General features: G+C 38.9%; 1 protein-coding gene across 6 annotated transcripts in view; it reads left to right on the top strand.

The window, feature by feature from the left end:
• Rabep1 (rabaptin, RAB GTPase binding effector protein 1) overlaps positions 1-20,978 on the top strand; it is a 127,297-nt gene that overhangs the window by 66,132 nt on the left and 40,187 nt on the right. For 5 of the 6 annotated variants that reach the window (XR_012438774.1, XR_002212700.2, XM_020168244.2 and 2 more), the window contains exons 6-10: positions 2,817-2,952; positions 5,963-6,141; positions 9,320-9,451; positions 18,409-18,876; positions 20,083-20,187. Coding sequence is in view for 4 of the 6 variants with exons in the window: in XM_020168244.2 (XP_020023833.1) it covers positions 2,817-2,952; positions 5,963-6,141; positions 9,320-9,451; positions 18,409-18,876; positions 20,083-20,187 (1,020 nt within the window). In the remaining 2 variants the exon portion in view is untranslated. The remainder of the gene's footprint in view (positions 1-2,816; positions 2,953-5,962; positions 6,142-9,319; positions 9,452-18,408; positions 18,877-20,082; positions 20,188-20,978) is intronic. The other variant, XM_074047113.1, reaches the window with a different exon arrangement.

Genomic DNA, 20,978 nt, shown 5'->3' on the forward strand with positions numbered 1-20,978 from the left:
GGGGAAAAATTCATTTAGACTATGCATTGTAAGAATATTGCCTGTGTTTGCTGGACACTGTGGCTCACAGCTGTATCCTAGCTACTTGGGAGGTAGAGATTGGGAGGATCACAGTTTGAGGCCAGCCCAGGCAAAAAAGTTATTGAGACTCCATTTCAGCCAGTAGCTAGGTGTGGGGGTATGCAGCTATCATCCCAGCTCTGCAGGAAGTGTAAAATAGAAGGATTACAGTATAGGCTGATCCCAGGCATAAGCACATAAATGTGGGACCTTATCACAAAAATAAGAAAAAATGACTGGGAATAAGGGGGTAATGCCTGTGTCACAAACTCGAGGCTCTGAGTTCAACCCTCCCCAGTGCCCCCCCAAAAAAACCAAAAAAAGAAATCTTGGCTATGTTTAAAATATGAAGAAAAAAAGAAAAACTCTGGATTCTTGTTTAAAAAAAAAAAAAAAGCATTGAGATAATTTTGCCTTATTTTAAGCAATCACGATAATGATGCCTTATTACAAGTGGCTACTTTTGTTTCAAAGTTAGTATTGATTTTCTTATCAAAATGAGACTCAGTCTTCATTAATTTTCTTATTTAGGAAAATAAACTGCAAAATTGACTTTGTTTTCTGATGCCAGCCCCATATTTAATGATGTCACTATAGTATGACTGAATTTGTTGTCCATAAAGTCACAGTAGAGAGACTCATGCCTGTAATCCTAGCTACTTGGGAAGCAGATTGCAGTTTAAGGCCAGCCCAGACAAATAATTCAAGAGACCCCATGTCCAAAATAGCCAAGCAAAAATGGACTAGAGATGTGGCTCAAGTGGTAGAGCACATGCTTTGCAAGTTCAAAACCCTGAGTTCAATAGCTGTATCTCTGATGAAGCTAAGCAGAGGACCAGGTGGGGAGGTGCACGCCCAAAATCCCAACCACTTGGGAGGCAGAGATCAAGAAGACCATGGTTCAAGGCCCAGGTAAAAAGTGAGGACCTCCCCACATCTGAACAAATAAGTGCAGCTGTAATCCCAGTTACTTGGTCCCTGGCCCCTGGGCAAAAAATGCAAGAGCCTATCCAAAAGAACAACTAAAGCAAAAAGGGTTGGGGCATAGCTTAAGTGGTAGAGAGAGTGAGAGAAAAAAACAACAAACCAATAAAAACAACCAAAAACAGAAAAATGAGAAAAGACTCAAATCACTAGAAATGAAAGGGGACATAGCTACAAGCCAGTAGAGATTTAAAAGTTGTAAATGCTATAAACAATGTCACAATAGTAAGTTTAAAAAAGAGGAAATGAAAATATTTCTGCTGCATGTGGTAGTACATAGCTGTAATCTCAATACTGAGGAGCCTGAGGCAGAAGGATTAAGAGTTCAAGGCTAGCCTGGACTACTTGTCTCAAAAAGAAAGGAAGAAGGAAGGAAGAAAAAAATAAAAATAATTGCCTATATAAAAAAAGCCAGAGAATGTACATTAGGTTATGAGAACTAATAAGAGGAAAGATGTTCCAACATGATCAACAAACAAAAACAGGTGTTTCTGTACCCCAGTAATATCTGAAGAATGTAATGGAAATAAAAGATTCTATTCACAACAGTAAAAATCCTTTTTGTTATCTAAGAATCGAAACAAAAATGGACAAACTGTTTTTGGGATACATTATAAATGAAGACCTGGGAACATGTGTGCTGTTTAATCAAGACAGAGCATCATAAAGCAGTGTGTCCCAAATTAATCTGTTAATTCAAAATTCAGTAGGACTTAATAAGGAACTTGACAAGTAGATCCCAGAGATCTTACAGAGAAGTAACGAACCTGAAATATGCCTAGAAAAAGTTTGAAAAAGATAAGTTGGGGAGACTTGTCCTTCCTACCAGATGTTAAGAGTTACATGAGGTCCTGAGTTCAAAAGACTTACAGTAAAGTTACTATAATTAAGATAGTTACTGGCTTCTGGATAGAAAAATGCACGAATGAAACAGAATATAGAGTTCAGAGATAGACCCATGTGTATGTGGAAATATGTATGATAGGGGACATTACAAATCAGCATGGAAACAACGGCTTAAAAATATGCTTTTTCAAACAGTTATAATAACAGAATAAAGTAAAATTAACTTTCTACCTCATACCATATGAAAATTAATTTCAGTGAATTAAATCCTAAGAGGAAGAAGTAAATCTTTAAAACTTTTAGATGTTAAAAATAGAATATGGCCAGGTACCAGTGGCTCATACTTGTAATCCTAGTTACTTGGGAGGCAGAGATCAGGATGGTGGTTTGAGGCTAGCCCAGGCAAATAGTTTGAGAGATCCTGTTTTGAAAATACCCAACACAGGGAGTGGGGGCAGGAGGGAGAAATGAACCAAGCCTTGTATGCACATATGAATAATAAAAGAAAAAGGAAAAAAAAAATTACATTTCCACTACCTACACAAAAAAAAAATACCCAACACAAAAAAGGGCAGCAGAGTGGCTCAAGTGGTAGAGCACCTGCCTAGCAAGCACAAAGCCCTGAGTTCAAACCCCAGTGCCACCAAAAAAAAAAAAAGTTAATTTTATAGATGCAAATTTATGTAAATGTAAATACAAAGTTTTTCAAGAACTTAGTAAGTTTTAGAATTTAGCATTATACTGATAGTATAGACTGCTGGGTGTGGTGGTATGAATCTATACTCCCAGTACTTGGGAGGCAGAGGCAGGAGGATCATATATTGGAAGCCAGTCTGTGATATTTAGTGGGACCCTGTCTCAAAAGAAAAAAAAAAAAAAATGGAAACTTAAAAATTTCAGTTTGATGGAATTGCATCTCCTTTCAGGTGAAAGAACTGAACCATTATCTGGAAGCTGAGAAGTCTTGTAGGACTGATCTAGAAATGTATGTAGCTGTTTTGAATACTCAGAAATCTGTTCTACAAGAAGATGCTGAGAAACTGCGGAAAGAATTGCATGAAGGTAAGTATACGTTGCATATATTTTTAATTTCCATCTCTAAGAGAACTGTGTAAGTAACATTGACATTGGCTTATTGACAGATCCTCAAACACCAATGCCAAATGTTAGTCATTCAGTTCAAACTCTAGTTGTTTTGCAAGTTCTTGTGAAAAGCTGAAGCTCTGAGGATGACGGCAGGGACTCGGGCTGTTAGTGCAGGAAACTAATACAGCTGGAAATTTCTGCTTGAACTGTTTTTGCCCTCCCAACCATTCAGATGGAAGTGGGTTAGCAAAAGTGAGAGTGGGATGGAGGAACAGTGTATTCTACAGGCCTATTCTTAAGGGACAATTTTGATTTCAGTAGTCTTATAGCATTGTGGTACACAGATTGTGTAGTTTCCAAAACAGTTACAAAAATTTTAAAATTATCAAATTTAGAGTAATAAATGTGCTGTTTTCTCAATATACTAATGAACAAGGTGTAGAAGTGGTTTAATAGCAACTGTAATTTTGGAGTAGTGATACACATAAATTATATAGGAAGATACCTACAGCAACTATAGTAAAATATGAAAATATTTGTGATTTCTCTTGGTGATTGAGTCAGATTTGTCCCTACATTTTACAATAGAAGGAAATGATAAATTTCAGCCAAAGGATAATGAAAATACAGATCTTAGCTTTTTTAAAAAAAATCTCATCTAAATATCTGGGCCCTTTGAAATCTTGTTGTTGTTGCAGGTCACGGGAATAACATATTTTAATATGCAGGATTTGGGCTATGATAGAGTCCTACAATGAATACTTCTTACGTATATCAAATGTGCAAAACAGAGCTATAAAATAATTTAGACTTGTTAGTTTTTTCCCAAAGAGTGGAAAGCTGAAATGATATATGCCTACAGAATTGTCATAAAATGTGAAAATAACCCAAACTTTGAGTGAGTTTTTGACCTTCAGGAAACAGTTATCAAATGTGCTGTTGCAGTCAAAATGACACCTCTACTGTCACTGTGTATCCAAAAGAAACAGACTTTCTTTAAAGTTTAAACTTTGCATCCCAATTCTTCCAGAAATAGTGCAAGTCATGAAGATCACCAGATTTTCCTAATATAGCTGAGAGAAGTATTGAGAAGGTTATTAAAAGGAGGAAGGGCATGGAGTAATTTCTGCACTAAAACACTCAAACCAAAAAATAGTGCTTTTCGATGAAAAGATGGTGAATAAAAATTGAGCAGCAGTGTAACTTATAACCTAACTTGGGAGTGCTGAATAGTAACCACATTAATGCAACTGTCTGCTACGTCCTTGTGTTGGGAAGTGTCAGAGTGTGACATTGTGGCTGAGGAAGTGGCCAGTACTTTTTGTATTAGGAACAGATGGTTCTCTTAAAGTTAATCTTTCTCTCTCTTTTTTTTTTTAAATAACAACAACAAAACCTCCCCCACACTTTTTTTTTTTTTTGCAGGATCTCATTCTGTTGCCTATGCTTGTCTCAAACTCCCTGGCACACACATTCCTGCCTTAGCCTCCTAAGTAGCTGGGACTACAGACCTGTGCCATCATACCCCGCTGAAAGAAGTTATTCTTAAGTGGAGTTAGTTTATTGTTTTTTACTGTTGTGTTTTCTGAAGTCGAGTTTTAAGTGTTTTATGAAGTGGAGCTTTGAAAGATGGATAGGTACTTGTCAGGTAGAGAGGCACATGGCATACAGGGCATACAGTGGGTAAAATGTGATATGGGAGCAATGGACATAGGTTGGATCATGGAGGCTTTTTGCTAAAGACATTGGAAGGATTTTTTTGTTGTTTTAAATAGCAGCTTTATTGAGATACAATGTACATTCATCCTTTTAAAGTGTACAATTCAGTTTTTTTAAATATATTCACATAATTGTGCACCATCGACAATTATCTTAATTCCAAAACACTTTTACTACCTCAAAAAGGAATCATATGTTCATTTGCAGTCCCTCCACTCCCTTCTCTTTCCTCTCTAGCCCCTGGCAATCATAGCCTACTTTCTGTCTGTATGGATTTGCCTATTCTGGACTTCAACGTGAATGAGATTTTGTAATATGTGCCCTTTTGTGTCCGGCTTCTCTGAAGGATTTTAAATTGGAGAGTAATAATATCAATTTTGCATTTTAGAAAGTTCAATTTAATAGTAGTGTGAAGGATAGAAAAGAAAGTGCAAGACTGAGAGCAAGAAGAATAAAAAGTAACCACAGGGGCAGTTGTCTGAAGTCACAGGGGCAAGTCTAAGATAGAAGCCAGAAGATAGATGTGTCCTACTGCAAAGTAGACAGAACCAGTAGTTTTGTGTCATGGCTGCATGTGTTGGAATGAGGAACGGTCAGAAATCTCTTAAGGTTTCTGGCGTTAGTGACTGGGCAGATGGATGTGTATATGGTGCTACCTATTCTTTCTTCAGTGTAAGATGGCTGAGCTGATGGTATCAACAACACATACATTTTACAAACATTCCTTGACTTATCCTGAGAGGTCAAAACCAAATGGGACTAAAAAGGATTCCTAGATGACAGGTCAGAGTGCAGTAAACATAATTAGGAATGGTTTTATGCTCTAACCTTTATAACATTATTTTCCGAAATATATTCTCTTCACACTTGTTACTGGAATTGAACTGTTAAAATTTATTTTTTGTCAAATAAATTTGGGAAATACTGCATTATGTATCACCTTGCAAGAAAACAAAGACATAATTGAGACCTGGAGTTCAAAGCCCTGCAATAAAGAAATCTTAACATTTTATTTAACCCAGGATTTCTAAAATTTACTGAGCAAAGAAATCCTGTTTTCATATGTTCCAAGGAGCACACTTTGGGAGACTAAATTTGGAAATGGTGTAGAGATAGCTGTCACATTCAACTATGTAGATTGCCCCTTGGTGCCAGTCCAGGGCAGACTCCCAGACAGAATTGGCCAAACCTTGCCTAGTCACCCTATCCTAAAGAAATTGCCTACCATTAAAATTCAGTGTTTTTGATTGGGGGGTTTCCTGAACAGTTTGCCATCTCTTGGAGCAAGAGCGCCAACAACACAACCAGTTAAAACATACATGGCAGAAGGCTAATGACCAGTTTCTGGAATCTCAGCGTTTGCTAATGAGAGACATGCAGCGAATGGAGATTGTGCTAACTTCAGAACAGCTCCGACAAGTTGAAGAACTGAAGAAGAAAGATCAGGTGAATGGCAGTTTTGTAGGACTTTGTTTACATTGCTGATAATAGTACCCCTCCCCCAAAGATCGCATTGCCTATTACATGTGTTAGATTGACTTAAGCTGAAACAAAGTGATGTATGCCACTTTATTATTATTATTTAATTTGGTTATTAATTGATTGATTGCAATGCTGGGGATCAAACCCCAGGGTCTTGCTCATGCTAGGCAAGCACTCTACCCTTTGATTCATAGTCCCAGCCCCTAAATTTTGTTTGTTTGTTTGAATGTCAGTTTAAAAAATACAAGAGCTGCATTTGAAGGATTTTGTTTTGCAGCTTTACAAATGGCCTTGTCTGGGGGGAAAACTGATTTAGAAATGATCCTCTTTGGAGACTGTAGGATGCAACAGTGTGTATTTCTGAGAAAAATCTTTCTCCAGTTCTTTTCAGATTCCTGAGTTCTGTCAATCTAGATCAAGTTTTTTGGTGACCTTGCTCTAAAAGCCTGATTAGAAGGTGACAGGAGGGAGCTTGGTACTGTGGTGCAAACCCATAATCCCAGCATTGGGAGGCTGAGATGGATTGTGAGTTTGAGGCTAACCTAGGCTACATAGCAAGACCCTTGTGTCAAAAAACCAAAAACAAATTTTAAAAAAAAGAAGGAAAGAAGGTCAGGAACAATGGCTTGTGCCTGTAATTCCAACTTCTTGGGAGGCAGAGATTGAGAGGATTGTAGTTCCATATTGGCCTACGTCCCCCCCCCACCCCTTCAAAAAAAGTTATTGAGACCCCCATCTCAATCCATAAGGTGAGCATGGTGGTATGCAACTGTAGTCCCAGCTTCCTGGAAGGCCATAATCTCCATGGTCTGAGGCTGGCCCTGGCAAAAAGTTGAGACCTTATCTGAAAAGTAACCAAAGCAAAAAAGAGCTAGGACTTGGTTCAAGTGGTAGAGTGTCTACCTAGCAAGTGCGAGGCCCTGAGTTAAAACCCTAGTACCCCCCCCTCAAAAAAAAAAAGGTGATAGGATGGTTACAGAGGCTGACTGATATGAAAAGATAAGTGTGAACTGGGGATGTGGCTCCAGAAATAGAGGCGCTTGCCTAGCATGTGTGAGGGCTTGGGTTCAATCCTGAGCACTACAGGAGGAAGAAAAAGAGAAAAAAGAAAAGACAAGTGTCCAGAGTTCGACATATCTAATATTCTGTTTCTTCTTATCTTTTAAAAAAAATTGCTTAAATTACATGAATAACAAGTGCATTTTTATGTTAAAACTTATTTGTTTAAAGTACAAAATGAAATATAAAATAATGGAGCTACCTTATTTTCCAGTTTGTTACGAGTCTTGTAGACAAGGTCTGTGTGTTTCTAAGCAAATATTTAGGGCCCCGTATATTACTTCTATCATACCATAAATATTTTAGATTTTATAACTTATTTTCCCATAAGCATTATCCAGGATATATTTTCATGTTCTGTCTCATTCTTGCTGCCTGATAGCATGGATGTACTATAAATGATTTAATCATTCTCTTTGTTGTGGGCACCTGGATTCCACATTTATTGTATATGTATGCAAATATTTCCCAGGATATGTAAAAGTGTTCACTGTTTTCTACATATTTTAAGAAATATTTTATTTACTTATTTGTTTATTGTTTATTGGTTGATTGTAGTGGAGTTTGAACTCAGGGCTTTATACTTGCAAAAGCAGGTGCTCTACCTCCAGTACAAGAAATATTTTTATTTTAAATTTCCATGTGTGATTTTGGTTAAATTTTGTTTTGCAGAAGTTTCTTTTTCATCTTTTAATTCAGATTCATTCCTCTTGTGTGATGACACAGTCAGCCTAAGGATTTAGATGCTGAAGTACAGATCTTGTCATGCCTCTTTTGCTGTCCATTAAAACAGTCTAAACTTAACTAAGATGGTGTTGAAGGATTTTATTAATGTTCATAAGCTCTTATGATGTGCTAGCATTGTGCAAAGGCTTTATATATAAAGCTTTATCTCAAGCAGCTCTCAAAATGATGCAGATTAGGAAGCAGGCTTAGAGGTGATGGCAGCTCTGAGGCTTGAGCCACTCTCTCATTCAGATCTAAGCTTTCAGTCACTACCTCCATCTCTGTCCCTCACTCTCATGCACCTGCCCACTTTTCAGTCACATTGAATTATGCCAGCTCCTGCAGACCTCTGTATTTTGTACATGCTTAATTTTTCTCTGGAGCTATTCTCTGTCTCCTTTCATGCAGCTGCCAAACTCACCTTAGTAATTTTTCAAGCTCCAGTCAAAGTGTTAGCTCCGTTAGGTCCCCTTTGCTGGCTGCCTCAGATGAAGTCAGTCAGTGTTCCTCAGATGAAGTCAGTCAGTGTTTTCTCCTCCTGAAGAACCTTATAATTACTTATAAGTTTGTGTGCTTGTCCTTCCTCATTAGATTGTCTTTGGGGGAGCATAGAAGGTTACTTATTCATCTTTACTAAGTTAGTTATTACATTGCCTTTGCTCATTCCTTTTGTATTTTATATAAATTTGTACTTGCCTAATGGGTATATAATATTGCAGTAGCATTTTCCTATTTTCTATAATAATCAGAAGGAAATACTCTATGTAAATTTTCTTTTTTGTATCATTTAAAAGGGGGAGGGAGTTAGTTTTGTTTTGCTTTGCATTCCTTTCATACAGTATGCATTCTTGAAAGTGGCTTCCTGATTTCTTTATAGCAAGCAGAGTTCTTATTTGGTGCTTCTTGTATTGAAATATTTTGTGATGACTAGAGACCCCTGTATGTGATTACAAAGCAAATAAACTCAAGTGTCCAGTTTTCTGTTAGTATAAAGCTCTATTCTTTCTGCAGTCAAATGCTCTACCCCTGAGCTATACCCCCATGCTTATCTATTCTTTCTTACTTGTTTTGAGTAGCTGGGTGTGGTAGTGCACATTGGTAATCCCAGCTACTCTAGAGGCCAAAGCCAGGGAATCTCAAATTCAAGGCCAGCCCAGGAAAAGTTATCAAAACCCTATCTCAAAAACAAAATAGAAAACAAAAAGGGCTGAGGGAATGGCTCAAGTAGTACAGCACGTGCCTAGAATGCTGGCCCTGGGTTCATTCCCTACTACCCCTCCCCACTCTCTCCCCACCGAAAAGAACTTTTGAATTACTTGGGTAAATTATATAATGTTTTTTTCTTCCTGGCTTTTAGGAGGAGGATGAACAACAAAGGCTTAATAAAAGAAAGGATCAGAAAAAAGCAGATGTTGAGGAAGAAGTAAAAATACCAGTAGTGTGTGCTTTAACTCAAGAAGAATCTTCAGCCCAGATATCAAATGACGAGGTATTGTGAATCTTTACTTAAAATTAGCAGGGGCTGGTAAATAAGCTTAGTGCTAGAGGACTTGCCTACCATGCACAAGGCCCTAGGTTTGATCCCTAATAGCATAAGAAAACAACAACAACAACACACATACACACACACACACACACACACACAAAACAAAACAAATTAAAAAAAAAAAACCCAAATGATTGTATAAGCTGGGTATGATGGCATGTGCCTATAATCTCAGCATTTGGGAGACAGAGGCTGGGAATGGTCTGAACCTAGGAGCTCCAGGGGTCTCACAGAAAAAAAAAAGAAAAAAAACAATTCTGTGCACACAACAACACCATTTTTATCTTACACATACATTGTTCCTATGGTAAGTGAAACATTGAAAATTAGATAAAATGGCAATATTTATGTTTGGTTGTTTTTATGGCATTATAGCACTATTTGAAACATACTGGAGTTTCATTCACCATCAAAATAATTAGATTTTTTTTCCCTAGTATTTCCAAAATTTAAGAATAAATCTTTAAATAATACGTCCATTTTCTTTCTTTCTTTTTTTTTTTTGGCAGTACTGGGGTTTGAATTTGGGGCCTTGCACTTGCTAGGCAGGTGCTGTACCACTTGAACTGCATCCCTAGCCCCAATATCTTTTTTTTTTTTTAATGTGAATAATAATACTTTGAGCTCTAGCATACTTTCTCTCCCACTCCTATCACCCTTTCATTTTTTGAGCTCTAGCATACACTCTCTCCCACTCCCACACCTCTCGCCTGTCTCTTTTTGAGACATGGTCTCAAGAGGGCCTAGCTCAATCTGGCCTCTAACTCATAATCCACCTGGCTCACCCTCCCTCCTGAGTGCTGGAATTACAGGCGTGCCTCATCACACCTGTCTCCTGTATTAAACCCTGAAAACAGAGAGTAAAGTTTGACAGATTGTGGTGAGGCCTATTAGGACATTGCAGGTATTGGGAAGAGGTAGTGTGGAGAGGCCCAGAGGTGGAACATATAAGGTTTTCTCATTCTCACCTGCACTGTGGCATGAGCCTCCTCACCATGTTTCTTGCCTTGAGCACCTCTCAGTCTCTTGTATCCTCAGCATTACTGTCAAATTCATTTCCTGAAGTGTAGCTGTAATCAGTCTGTTCCTCTACCTATACCATGGAGTAGAAATTCCTCAGACTATTTATTTTTTTTTTGTATTTGAGGTACTGGGGCTTGAACTCAGGTCCTGCATCTTGAGCCACTCCACCAACCCTTTTTTGTGATGGGTTTTTTCAAAATTAGGGTCTTGCAAACTATTTGCCCAGGCAGTCTTCGAACTGAGATCCTCCTGATCTCTGCCTCCTGAGTAGCTAGGATTACAGGCATGAGCCACTGGCTCCAGGCCGAAATTCCTTAGACTCTTGAGGCCCTTTGTAAGGATTCTGTTATAGCCACATTGGTCATTGTTTTGTGCCACCCTCTCTACCTCACATATTGGTTCCTTCATTTGGAATGCTTGTTTCCCTCTGCCTTTCTGAGTTTTGAAATCCTTCTACTCATCCTTCAAAGCCCTTGCTCCTCTTGAATGAAAAAAATGTTTCTCCTATAGCCTTTTAGGTAGGCTAAGGTCCTTAACTTGGCATATTAGGGCCTTCCCAGTTGAATTGTCCTTCTAGCCTTTCCTTTCCCACTCTCACTTCATCACAGCTGGACGTGTCTGCTTATTGTCTATGCTTATATGCCTTGTTTATACAGCTCAGCTGCTTAGAATTTCATATCCTGGGGCTTGGGGATGCTTAGCATGAGTGAAGCCCTAGGGATTTTTTTTTTTTTCCTTTTGATGGCACTGGGTTTGAACTCAGTGCTTAGCACTCTACTGCTTGAGCCATACCTCCAGTCCATTTTGCTCTGGTTATTTTGGAAATAAGGGTCTCATGAACTATTTGCTCCAGCAGGTCTTGAACCGAAATCCTCCTGATCTCAGCCTACCAAGTAGCTATGATTACAGGCGTGAACTACTAGCACCCAGTGAAGCCGGTTCGATCCCCGACACCACAAAAAAAGAAAAAAAAAATCATACACACTTCCCCAACTCCCACCTACTTTCCCAGCCTGGAGAACAACTTTTAGTGAAATTGAATAAAAGCCTTTCTTTCACAGATACCACATTTCTGCTCAGTTCGCAGGTTTACTCTTCATTTTAATCACAACAAATTTCCCTTTCCTGTTTTCCTGCTTTCCAAACATTCCTGAATAAATGGCTGCATGATGTAAAAATCATGTAATATTTGGCTGTACCCAATCTCCTGGGAGTCTAACTATTAAAAAAATACATAACAGAATTAGGTCAAGTGGTCTGCAGTGTATGTTCTAAAACAAAAAATGTACAAAAACAACTACATCATAGTTTTCAGTGTCAGGGTTTTTAAAAAACTTTTTAAATGTCAAATTACCCACAAATATGAAAACATAAGCAATGAGGAGCTAGCAGAGGATAGCAAGGACATCTTTGCCTTTGAATGGAAGGACCACCCAACAGTATTGGTGGACAGTCCTTCCACAAAGTTTCACTGATTCTCCCATCTTGTTTGGCCAAATTTTGGAATGAGTACCGAAAGAATTTGCCGCCCCCTCCAATAAGTTTTTTGGTGATCTTCTGTTGTCCAGACTTACTGAAAAAAAGGTGACTGATGTCACAATCTTCTAAGATTGACTGGGCCACCAAGGACTAAGAGTCTCAAAAACTAAATTGTACTTTGTAGAGGAAGAGGTAAGAAATCTGGGATACTTAATCAGTAAAGGGAAACACAGACTGAGCCCTGAGGGGATAGAGGCTATTACTAGCATGCCTCTGCCTCTAGCCAAGAGGGAGCTTCAAAAATTCTTAGGATTGATCGGGTATTGTAGGCTTTGGGTAGAATCCCATCCTCTTAAAACCAAAACATTATATTCCAAACTGTAGAAGAGGAGCCTGATCCCTTAGTCTGGAAACTAGAGGAAATTCTGATAATAAAAATTCTCAAAACAGTCTCTGGTCACTGCCCCTGTGTTGGCCTTACCCTCTCTGGAGAAACCTTTCATCTCTGTTAGTGTCGATAAAGAAACAGCCTTGGGAGTCCTCACTCAGAAATGTGGAGGAAAGAAACAGCCTACAGCTTATTTGTCCAAAATTCTTGATCCTGTCACACGAGGATGGCTGGAATGCTTCCAAGCAGCAGTGGCCACAGCTCTGTTGACTGAAGAAAGCAGGAAGCTGACTTCTGGTGGATCTCTAATGGTCAGCATGCCCTACTAGGTCAGGGTCATTCTTCAGCAGAAGGTGGGAAGATGGTTAACTGACTCTAGGATTTTGAAATACGAAGTTATCCTACTGGAAAGGGATGATCTGACTCTGATTGCTGAGAGTTATCTCAATCTGCCTGAGGTTTTATTAAGAGGAAAGACACAGGATCCCAAGGAACACTGTTACTTAAATATCATTGATACCAGACCAAAGTTAGACCAGATCTCAGAGAGTCTCGCTTTCTGGATGGATACAGATTGTAGATGGTGCCTCTAAAAATGATCCAGGAGAAAAGACACAATGGGTATTCAGTAGTGGGTGGAGAAGAATTAAAGGTTATTGAATCAGGAAGATTACCTAACAACTGGTTGGCCCAGACCTGTGTGTTGTTTGCACTGAATCAGGCCCTGAAATATCTAAAGGATAAGGAAGGAACCATCTGTACAGATTCCGAGTACGCATTTGGGGTACTACACACTTTTGGGACGATATGGGCAGAAAGGGAACTAATTAACAGTAGAGGGCAGAATCTAATACACAGGAATTGATTGTTAAACTGCTAGAGAGTCTCATGCTTCCGGAAGAAATTGCAATAGTCCATGTCCCAGGACATCAACAGGATAACTCTCTGGAGGCTCAGGGAATCAGTTTGGGTTATAAGACTGTGAAAGAGGCTACCCTCCATCTGGAACTCTGAATGTTACATCTCACCCCCGTTATCCAGGCAACTTTCGTGAACCCTGTTTTCACTCCCTTGGAAAGGATCCAACTAGAGAAGTTGAGTGCTACCCCAAGAGGGAAATGGCTTCTCCCAGATGGGAGAAGTAATTTCTAAGCCCCGTATGAGGGAAATAATGACTCAGTTACACTGGGGAAGTTAATGGGGAATCCAAGCCATGTGTGATGCTATTCTCAGGGCTTACGTATGTCAAGGAATTTATACCTTGACAAAGCAGGTTATTGAGAGTTGTTTAACTTGTAGAAAAGTTAACAAGCATACTCTGAGAGGACAACTTCTGGGGGAAAGAAGTCCAGGACTAAAGTCCTTTCAGAGTATTCAGTTGGATTATACAGAGTTACCTTGGGTGGGCCGTCTAAAATATTTACTAGTTATAGTAAACCATCTAACCAGTTGGGTTGAGGCTATGCCTCTATTGAGTGCCACTGCAAAAAGAGTAGTTAAAGTACTTTTGGATAACATAACTCCTTGATTTGGACTTGTTGAAAATATAGATTCAGATAATGGGAGTCACTTCACAGCCAATATAATTAATTAATATAATTAAGGAATTAACAAAGGCATTAAGCCTCAAATGGGAATATCATACCCCATCTCACCCTTCTCCTTAAGAAGAGTTGAAAGGATGAACCAGACCTTAAAAAAGATAATTAACCAAATTAGTTCTTGAGACCATGCTACCCTGGACTAAGTGCCTACTCCTTGCCCTGCTCAGGGTCGGAACAGATTCCCAAAGGGATATAGGAGTTTCTCCTTATGAGATGTTATATGGGTTACCTTAGGCCGGCCCTCTGGCCTTCCCTTCTTTGAAACCAAAGACCACCAGTTCCTTCGAAACTGCGTACTTGGTCTCTCCTCAGTCTTGTTATCCCTGAGCATCTGTATCAGGGTGCAGTGAAGGCCAATCTTTTAAAGAGGTAGCCAATAAAACTGCTCTAGCTGTTGCCAGGGCCGATGTATGGTGGTATTGTGGTGGGCCTTTACTTGGGGTTCTTCCAGTCAAATGGAGTGGGACTTGTACTTTAGTCCAATTGGCTATCCCTTCACCTTGGCATTTTGAAACCCCAAGCCATCTCTGAGTAAGAGGAAACAATGCCCTGGAGGGGCATTCGACTCATGTTTTTTTATAGATCCATTGGGGTCCCACAAGGAGTTCCCAAAATTCAAAGCAAGAAGTCAAATAGCTGCTGGCTTTAAATTGGCATTGTTTTGGTGGTCTACTATCAATAATAATGTAAACTGGATTAATTACATCTATTATAACCAACAGAGGTTCATTAACTACACTCAAGATACAATAAAGGGAATTGCAGAAGAGTTAGGCCCCACTAGTAAAATGGCATGGGAAAACTAAATGGCTCTAGGCATGATTCTAGCAGAGAAAGGGGGGTTATGTGTCTTAATTGGAGGTGAATATTGTACATACATCTTAACAATACAGTCCCAGATGGAACTATAACCAAGGCTTTCCAGGGCTTAACAGCCCTGTCAAATGAACTAGTAAAAATATTCAGGAATAAATGACCCGTTCACTAGCTGTTTAGAACAGTGGCTTGGAAAATGGAAGGGAGTAATGGCCTCAATTCTAACATCCCTCATTGTTGTAAACAGGGCCCTCACCTTAATTGGGTGCTGTATTATTCCCTGTATACGAGGATTGACAATTTGGTTCATAGAAGTTGCTCTAGGTAAACAAATTCCTGTGTCATGCCAGCTGTTTTTAAGCACAGCTGAAATAAAAAGTCAATTAATGTTAAGTGAGTTTAAAGAATATGAAATAAAGAGAGGGAAATTGTGGAAAAAATAGTCTTTTCTATTAAAGTGTGTGTCCCCATTTAATTGCCTGTATTTCTGGTTTCTTTTTCTGGATTCCTGCTGAGCCCCCTTTGCTGGTGAAAATTGCCCACTACACTGTGAATCTTAACATCTCCCCCAAGTAGGTATAGAATTTCAGGTCAGGAGGCAGGTTAATTACGTCAGAAATATAACACGGTATGGACTGCCCGCTCCACTTTGTGCTGGTTTTGCCCACGTGCATGCTAGCACCCTTCTGGGCAGAAGTAAAGTTTTGCTTTGCTGAGATGATTCTTTTTTCCCATGTCTTCAATTGGAATATTCATTTCTAACAATATGTTTCTATTTGTACTTTTAAACTATATTCCAGTTGTAGCTACATGATGCTTTATGTACATTCCCCATACCTATTAAACCCACTTTAAATGTTTTATCAAAGAATGATATTTAATGCCTGACAGCATGGAGAGGTTGGTGCCATTAGAACATTTTAATGTTATACTTTTTTTCTTTGTAGTGTTAGGGATTGAATTTAAGGCCTAGTAGGTACTGGACAAGTGCTACCTTACTGAGCTGCATCCCCTACTCATGATTCCCCCTTGCAGGGTTACATGGGGAAGCATGAAGCTAGTCTGGAGGTAGAAGGAGCGAGGGGAGAGCATGGACCACAATGTTGTTGTGGTTTCTTTGGGAAAAGCAAGTCCGAGCAGGGGGAGCAGCTTAGGATTGACTAGTTGGAATAGTTCTGGCAGTCTTTGGGAAAGAGGGACTCTCTTTAGTTATTTGGTACCTACCTGTTCCTGGGATGATTTAGGGCAGGGGAAATAGTGGCTTGGTGTATAAGCTAGATAAAGGAGGTGGTTGGAGGTATGGCTTCAAGATTGGTTGTTTTACACATGAAAGGCACATTCATGGGCAGGTGAGTTAGTATCACTAGGCTTCATCTAGCTTTGGTAGGCATAGTCACTCTCTACCCTGAAAGGCCTCCAAGATGCTAAAACATCATTTAGTCTAGAAATTAAAAAAACATAGGTGGGGATGTAACTCAGTGGTAGAGCACTTGGCTGGCATGCTTAAGTCTCTGGGTTCTGTCCCCAGCACCACAAAACAAAACAAAGCATTATGAAAGTAGATTATCACATTAGTTCTGCTTTTTACTACTATAAAATTTTTCATTAAATAGTGGTATAAAGCTGCTATATTTTTCCTTGTTAAAAAAAACACTACGGAGATACCTGATTATTTTCTTAGTATAAGTTTTTAGGAAAAGAACTGCCAAATTCAAGGGTGTAAACATTTTTAAGATATTAAGACATATTGTTGAATCATATTTCAGAAAGAACACGTAACAATTTACTCCTCCCCTGGAAGTATATGTTTGTCCCACTGTTACCAAGATGGTAGTATGGTATCTTTAAAATGGTCTTCTCAATCTTTCTCCCTTTGTCCTCTGCCATCTTCTGTGTCCAGTAGCACTACATGGAATACCAGTTGGTTTTGTTCTTTGTTTTATTTATTTATTTTTATTGTTGTAAAGTAACAGAATGGAATCTTATTCCAGTTTTTTATGAGATTATCTATTTGGGACCTTTGCCATCATTAGCATATAGATTAGGTTTATGTTCTCAGCTAAAGATGTCAACATTTGTGTATATGTGTGTGTGTGTGTGTGTGTGTGTGTGTGTGTGTGTGTGTGTGTGTGTGATGCTGGAGGTTGAACCCAGTGCCTTGCTTGTGAGGCTGGCATTCTGCCATTTGAGTCATGCCCCAGACCTCAACTGCTTATTATACCAAGTAAGAATATTTTAAAAGCATTTAAAACAAAGCCCCAAGAACTGTATTCTACAATCTCCTTTAGTGGCCCCATAAAAGAAAGGGCATTTAACAACAAAAAGTAGAATATTATCTTAGAGTACTCATTTAAACTGGATAAATATAGTTTTAAGAAAAACTTATCAATCTTTCCTTGTTTTTGTTCTGTTTGTTTTTTGGTGGCACTGGGGTTTGAACTCAGGGTCTCATGCTTGCTAGGCAGGCACTCTACCACTCTACCACTTGAACCACTCCGCCAAGTCCTTTTCCTTGTTTTTCTTAATTCTCCAGTAGCTATGCAATAGTGGTACTACTGGTCTGGGTTTTTTCTTTTGGTAATATCTTGTACCCCATTTGTCTTAAAAATTAAGATGAAATTCATACAGTATAAATTTAGCAGTTTAGAGTTTACAGTTTAGTGGCATTCAGTATGCATACAGTGTTATACAACCACCACTTTTGTCTGGTTTGAAAACATTTTCTTCACCCCCAAAGAAGAGTCCTATACCCAGTTAAAGTGTCACTTCCCTCCTCTCCTGTCCTTTGGCAGTAACTGAGTGCTTTATGTCTTTATGGATTTATCTATTCTGAACAGTTTTTATAGATAGAATCGTGTACTATTGTGACCTGCTTCTGGCTTCTTTCATTCAGTGTCTTACATTTAACGTGTTGGTTATAATTTGCTTAAGATTTGATTCCAGAATACCATGCTCTCTTCCTTTCCTTTCTCCTACTCTGGCTACTTCTTCCTCTGCCCATCCTCTGAATGTTGGTGTTTCTCACTCACATTGACCTTCCTCTCTGTATCCTACACACTCATTTTAGGTGATTTGCTGCTCTTCCTTTAGTTACCTTTATACAATGGTTACTCTGAAGTCTCTATCTAAACACTCCATGTCCTTCTGTCAGGTGGATGTCTCTACTTTGTGTATTCAGCAGGCACCTCACGCTAAACCTACTCAACACTGAATTACAGATGACCTGTTCCAACTCCTCATGTCTAGGTTTAATTCCTCTCTTTGGGCTCCCAAAACATGCAGTTTATAGCTCTAGCCTATCATTTTATTAAATGTACTATTATAACAGCTTGTTTATTTGTTTATCTTTTTCATGAAACTGTGTATCTTGAGGTCAGTTTGCTTCTTGTTCACATATGCATCCTGTGTACCTGGTTTAGTGCCCAGCATGTAGAAGACAATCAATAAATGTTCAATGGTTATGTGAAGGCAGTATATTAATGATTATCATGTGTAACATGTAGCAAAATACATGTAATATGTGGTAGTTTTTCTCTTTGTAGATAAAGAGAATTGCCTAACTTAGCAATATATGTATTTTCACATTTCAGGAGCATTTAGACAGCACCCATGGTTCAGTGCATTCCTTAGATGCAGACTTATTGTTACCATCTGGAGATCCATTCAGTAAAACGGACAATGACATGTTTAAAGATGGACTCAGGAGAGCACAGTCTACAGATAGCTTGGGAACCTCGGGCTCATTGCAATCCAAAGCTTTAGGCTATAACTACAAAGCAAAATCTGCTGGAAACCTGGATGAGTCGGAATTTGGACCACTTGTGGGAGCAGATTCAGTGTCTGAGAACTTTGATACGGCATCCCTTGGGTCACTACAGATGCCAAGTGGGTTTATGTTAACCAAAGATCAGGAAAGAGCAATCAAGGCAATGACACCAGAACAAGAAGAGACGGCATCTCTCCTTTCCAGTGTCACCCAGGGTATGGAGAGTGCATATGTGTCCCCCAGTGGTTACCGCTTAGTCAGTGAGACAGAATGGAACCTCCTGCAGAAAGAGGTGAGTTATTTTGGGCTTCTTCCACTCTCACACTAGGTAGGTCTGGGGTTCATTATTCATTCAGTAGATAGTCTGTGGAGTCCATGAAGGCACATGTTTCCAAGAAGTAAGTGTTAACACATACTATCTACCCCCTTGTTACATATAGTTTGCTTTGTCTCTTCCATGTGATTATGTCAGAGAAGGAAGCCTCTCCACCTGAAGTCACACTGAAGTTGGAGCAATTTAGATCGGCCCAAATTTGCATTGTTTGTAGTGTTCTAAAAGCTCAGTGTATTCCAGGATTCACACTCATTCATCTTTCCTTTACAGTTGTGAAATGCAAATGCTTATCAGCAATTGCTGCAGAGAGTGGGTTTAAGAGAGGGTGGAAAATACAGGAGACAAGGTAACCTTTAACGAGGGTAATTTTCCTTCTCAGAGTATGTGCAAACTCAGAAGATTAGGAGATAAGAACTTAAAATATGTATTTGCATAATGCTTTAGAGATTACAAAGCCCTTGTACAGACCTCATCTCTTTGACCTTTATGGCCACAATGAGGCAATTAGGGCATGATTATTCCCAGTTTACAGATAAGGAAACTGGCTCAGAACATCAAACATTGCTCAAGTGTTCCTCATACCTGGTAGCAAAGTCTGGGTTAGCATCTAGCTTTTCTGATTTCCAGTGCTTTTCCCTCACTCAGGGCTACTCTTTAAAGAAGCATTTTGTCAGTAAGTGGAGCAGCCTATTAAGCCTCAAAGAGGCTGTTCTACTTTCTCTCATGCAAAAAGTATAGAAGAAGGTGCTATTTAATAGTTTCATGCCTATTGTATAATTGGAGTTAGTAAATGCTGAATTGACACTGCTTTTGCTGTTTCCCTTCTCACTGGTTAGGTAATATTGATTTAAATTGTGAGTGACATGGTGTAGCACCTTTTTGCTGGCTTTGTGTTTTCGTCAAATGCAGTATTTTTGCTGAGTTTGTGTTTTCCTTAAATGTGATGTTTTGTGACCCTTGTTTCCTATCACCACTTGTACTGGACATTATAACTTTTTAGAATCTGATCCTGTATTCTAACTTCTTTCCATAAGTCCCTGGAGAAATTGTTCATTTCATGCTACACATTGAGTAACATTGGTAAGATTATGCATGTGTTCCTCAAGTGTGTGATGTAGAATTATTTTGTTCTGCCTGATAAGAGGTAATTTTGGTGCCTTTCAGGTACATAATGCTGGAAATAAACTTGGTAGACGCTGTGATATGTGTTCCAATTATGAAAAACAGCTACAAGGAATTCAGATTCAGGAGGCTGAAACAAGAGACCAGGTGAGTTTCATTAGGATTTGCCAAATTGGTGAGCTGTTGTAATTTTCAGTGGAGATGCAGAATTGTCTTCTCCTCCCATTTGCCTTATGAAGCATATCTGTCTGTTAAATTATGAAATAATCTGGCAGCTACATTTCCAGTGGGAACCAAGGGGACTTGCCTTGTGTTCCCGTGCTTCATTAATATGCTGGTACCACACGGGTCCTTTCAGTTCCCAGAGGACTGCTGCCTCACTTCTTCCTACCCTTTCTACCCAGAGCCTCAACATGATGTCATCGTGACCTCATCCACATGGAAAGTACTTTCTGATACAGAGATTAGGGAGATAAGATACTGACTATTGCCTCTGACAGAATAAAAACTTAACTGAATGTCATACTAATCAGAATTTGGAGTCTTCATTGCTTATTATCTACTTGTCATAAACCTGTTGAATTGATTAATCTTAGTTTACAAGGTCACAGAAATTGAGCTTTGATAGATTTTGTATGCTAAGATTGACAAATCTTAAGTACTTTCCTGAATACGGTGTTGAATAATAGGTACATTGGTAATATTTAGAAAGTAATGTAGATTCTCATAAGACTGGACTTGAGAAAGCATATGGTAGGAAAAGATCATTTTTTTCCTTCTGTTTCCCAATTATGCTTTGGTTGTTTTGAAGATTAGTGCCTTAGTCTTCAAAAGAACTTTAAGTAGGTTAGAATAATCCTCTAATACTTTCAAATGTAATCGACACTGAGTTCCTCCATATCTACAGTTTTTATACATAGTTTAAAGGTAAATTTCTA

Source organism: Castor canadensis, chromosome 11, assembly GCF_047511655.1.
Source record: "Castor canadensis chromosome 11, mCasCan1.hap1v2, whole genome shotgun sequence".
Lineage (NCBI taxonomy): Eukaryota > Metazoa > Chordata > Mammalia > Rodentia > Castoridae > Castor > Castor canadensis.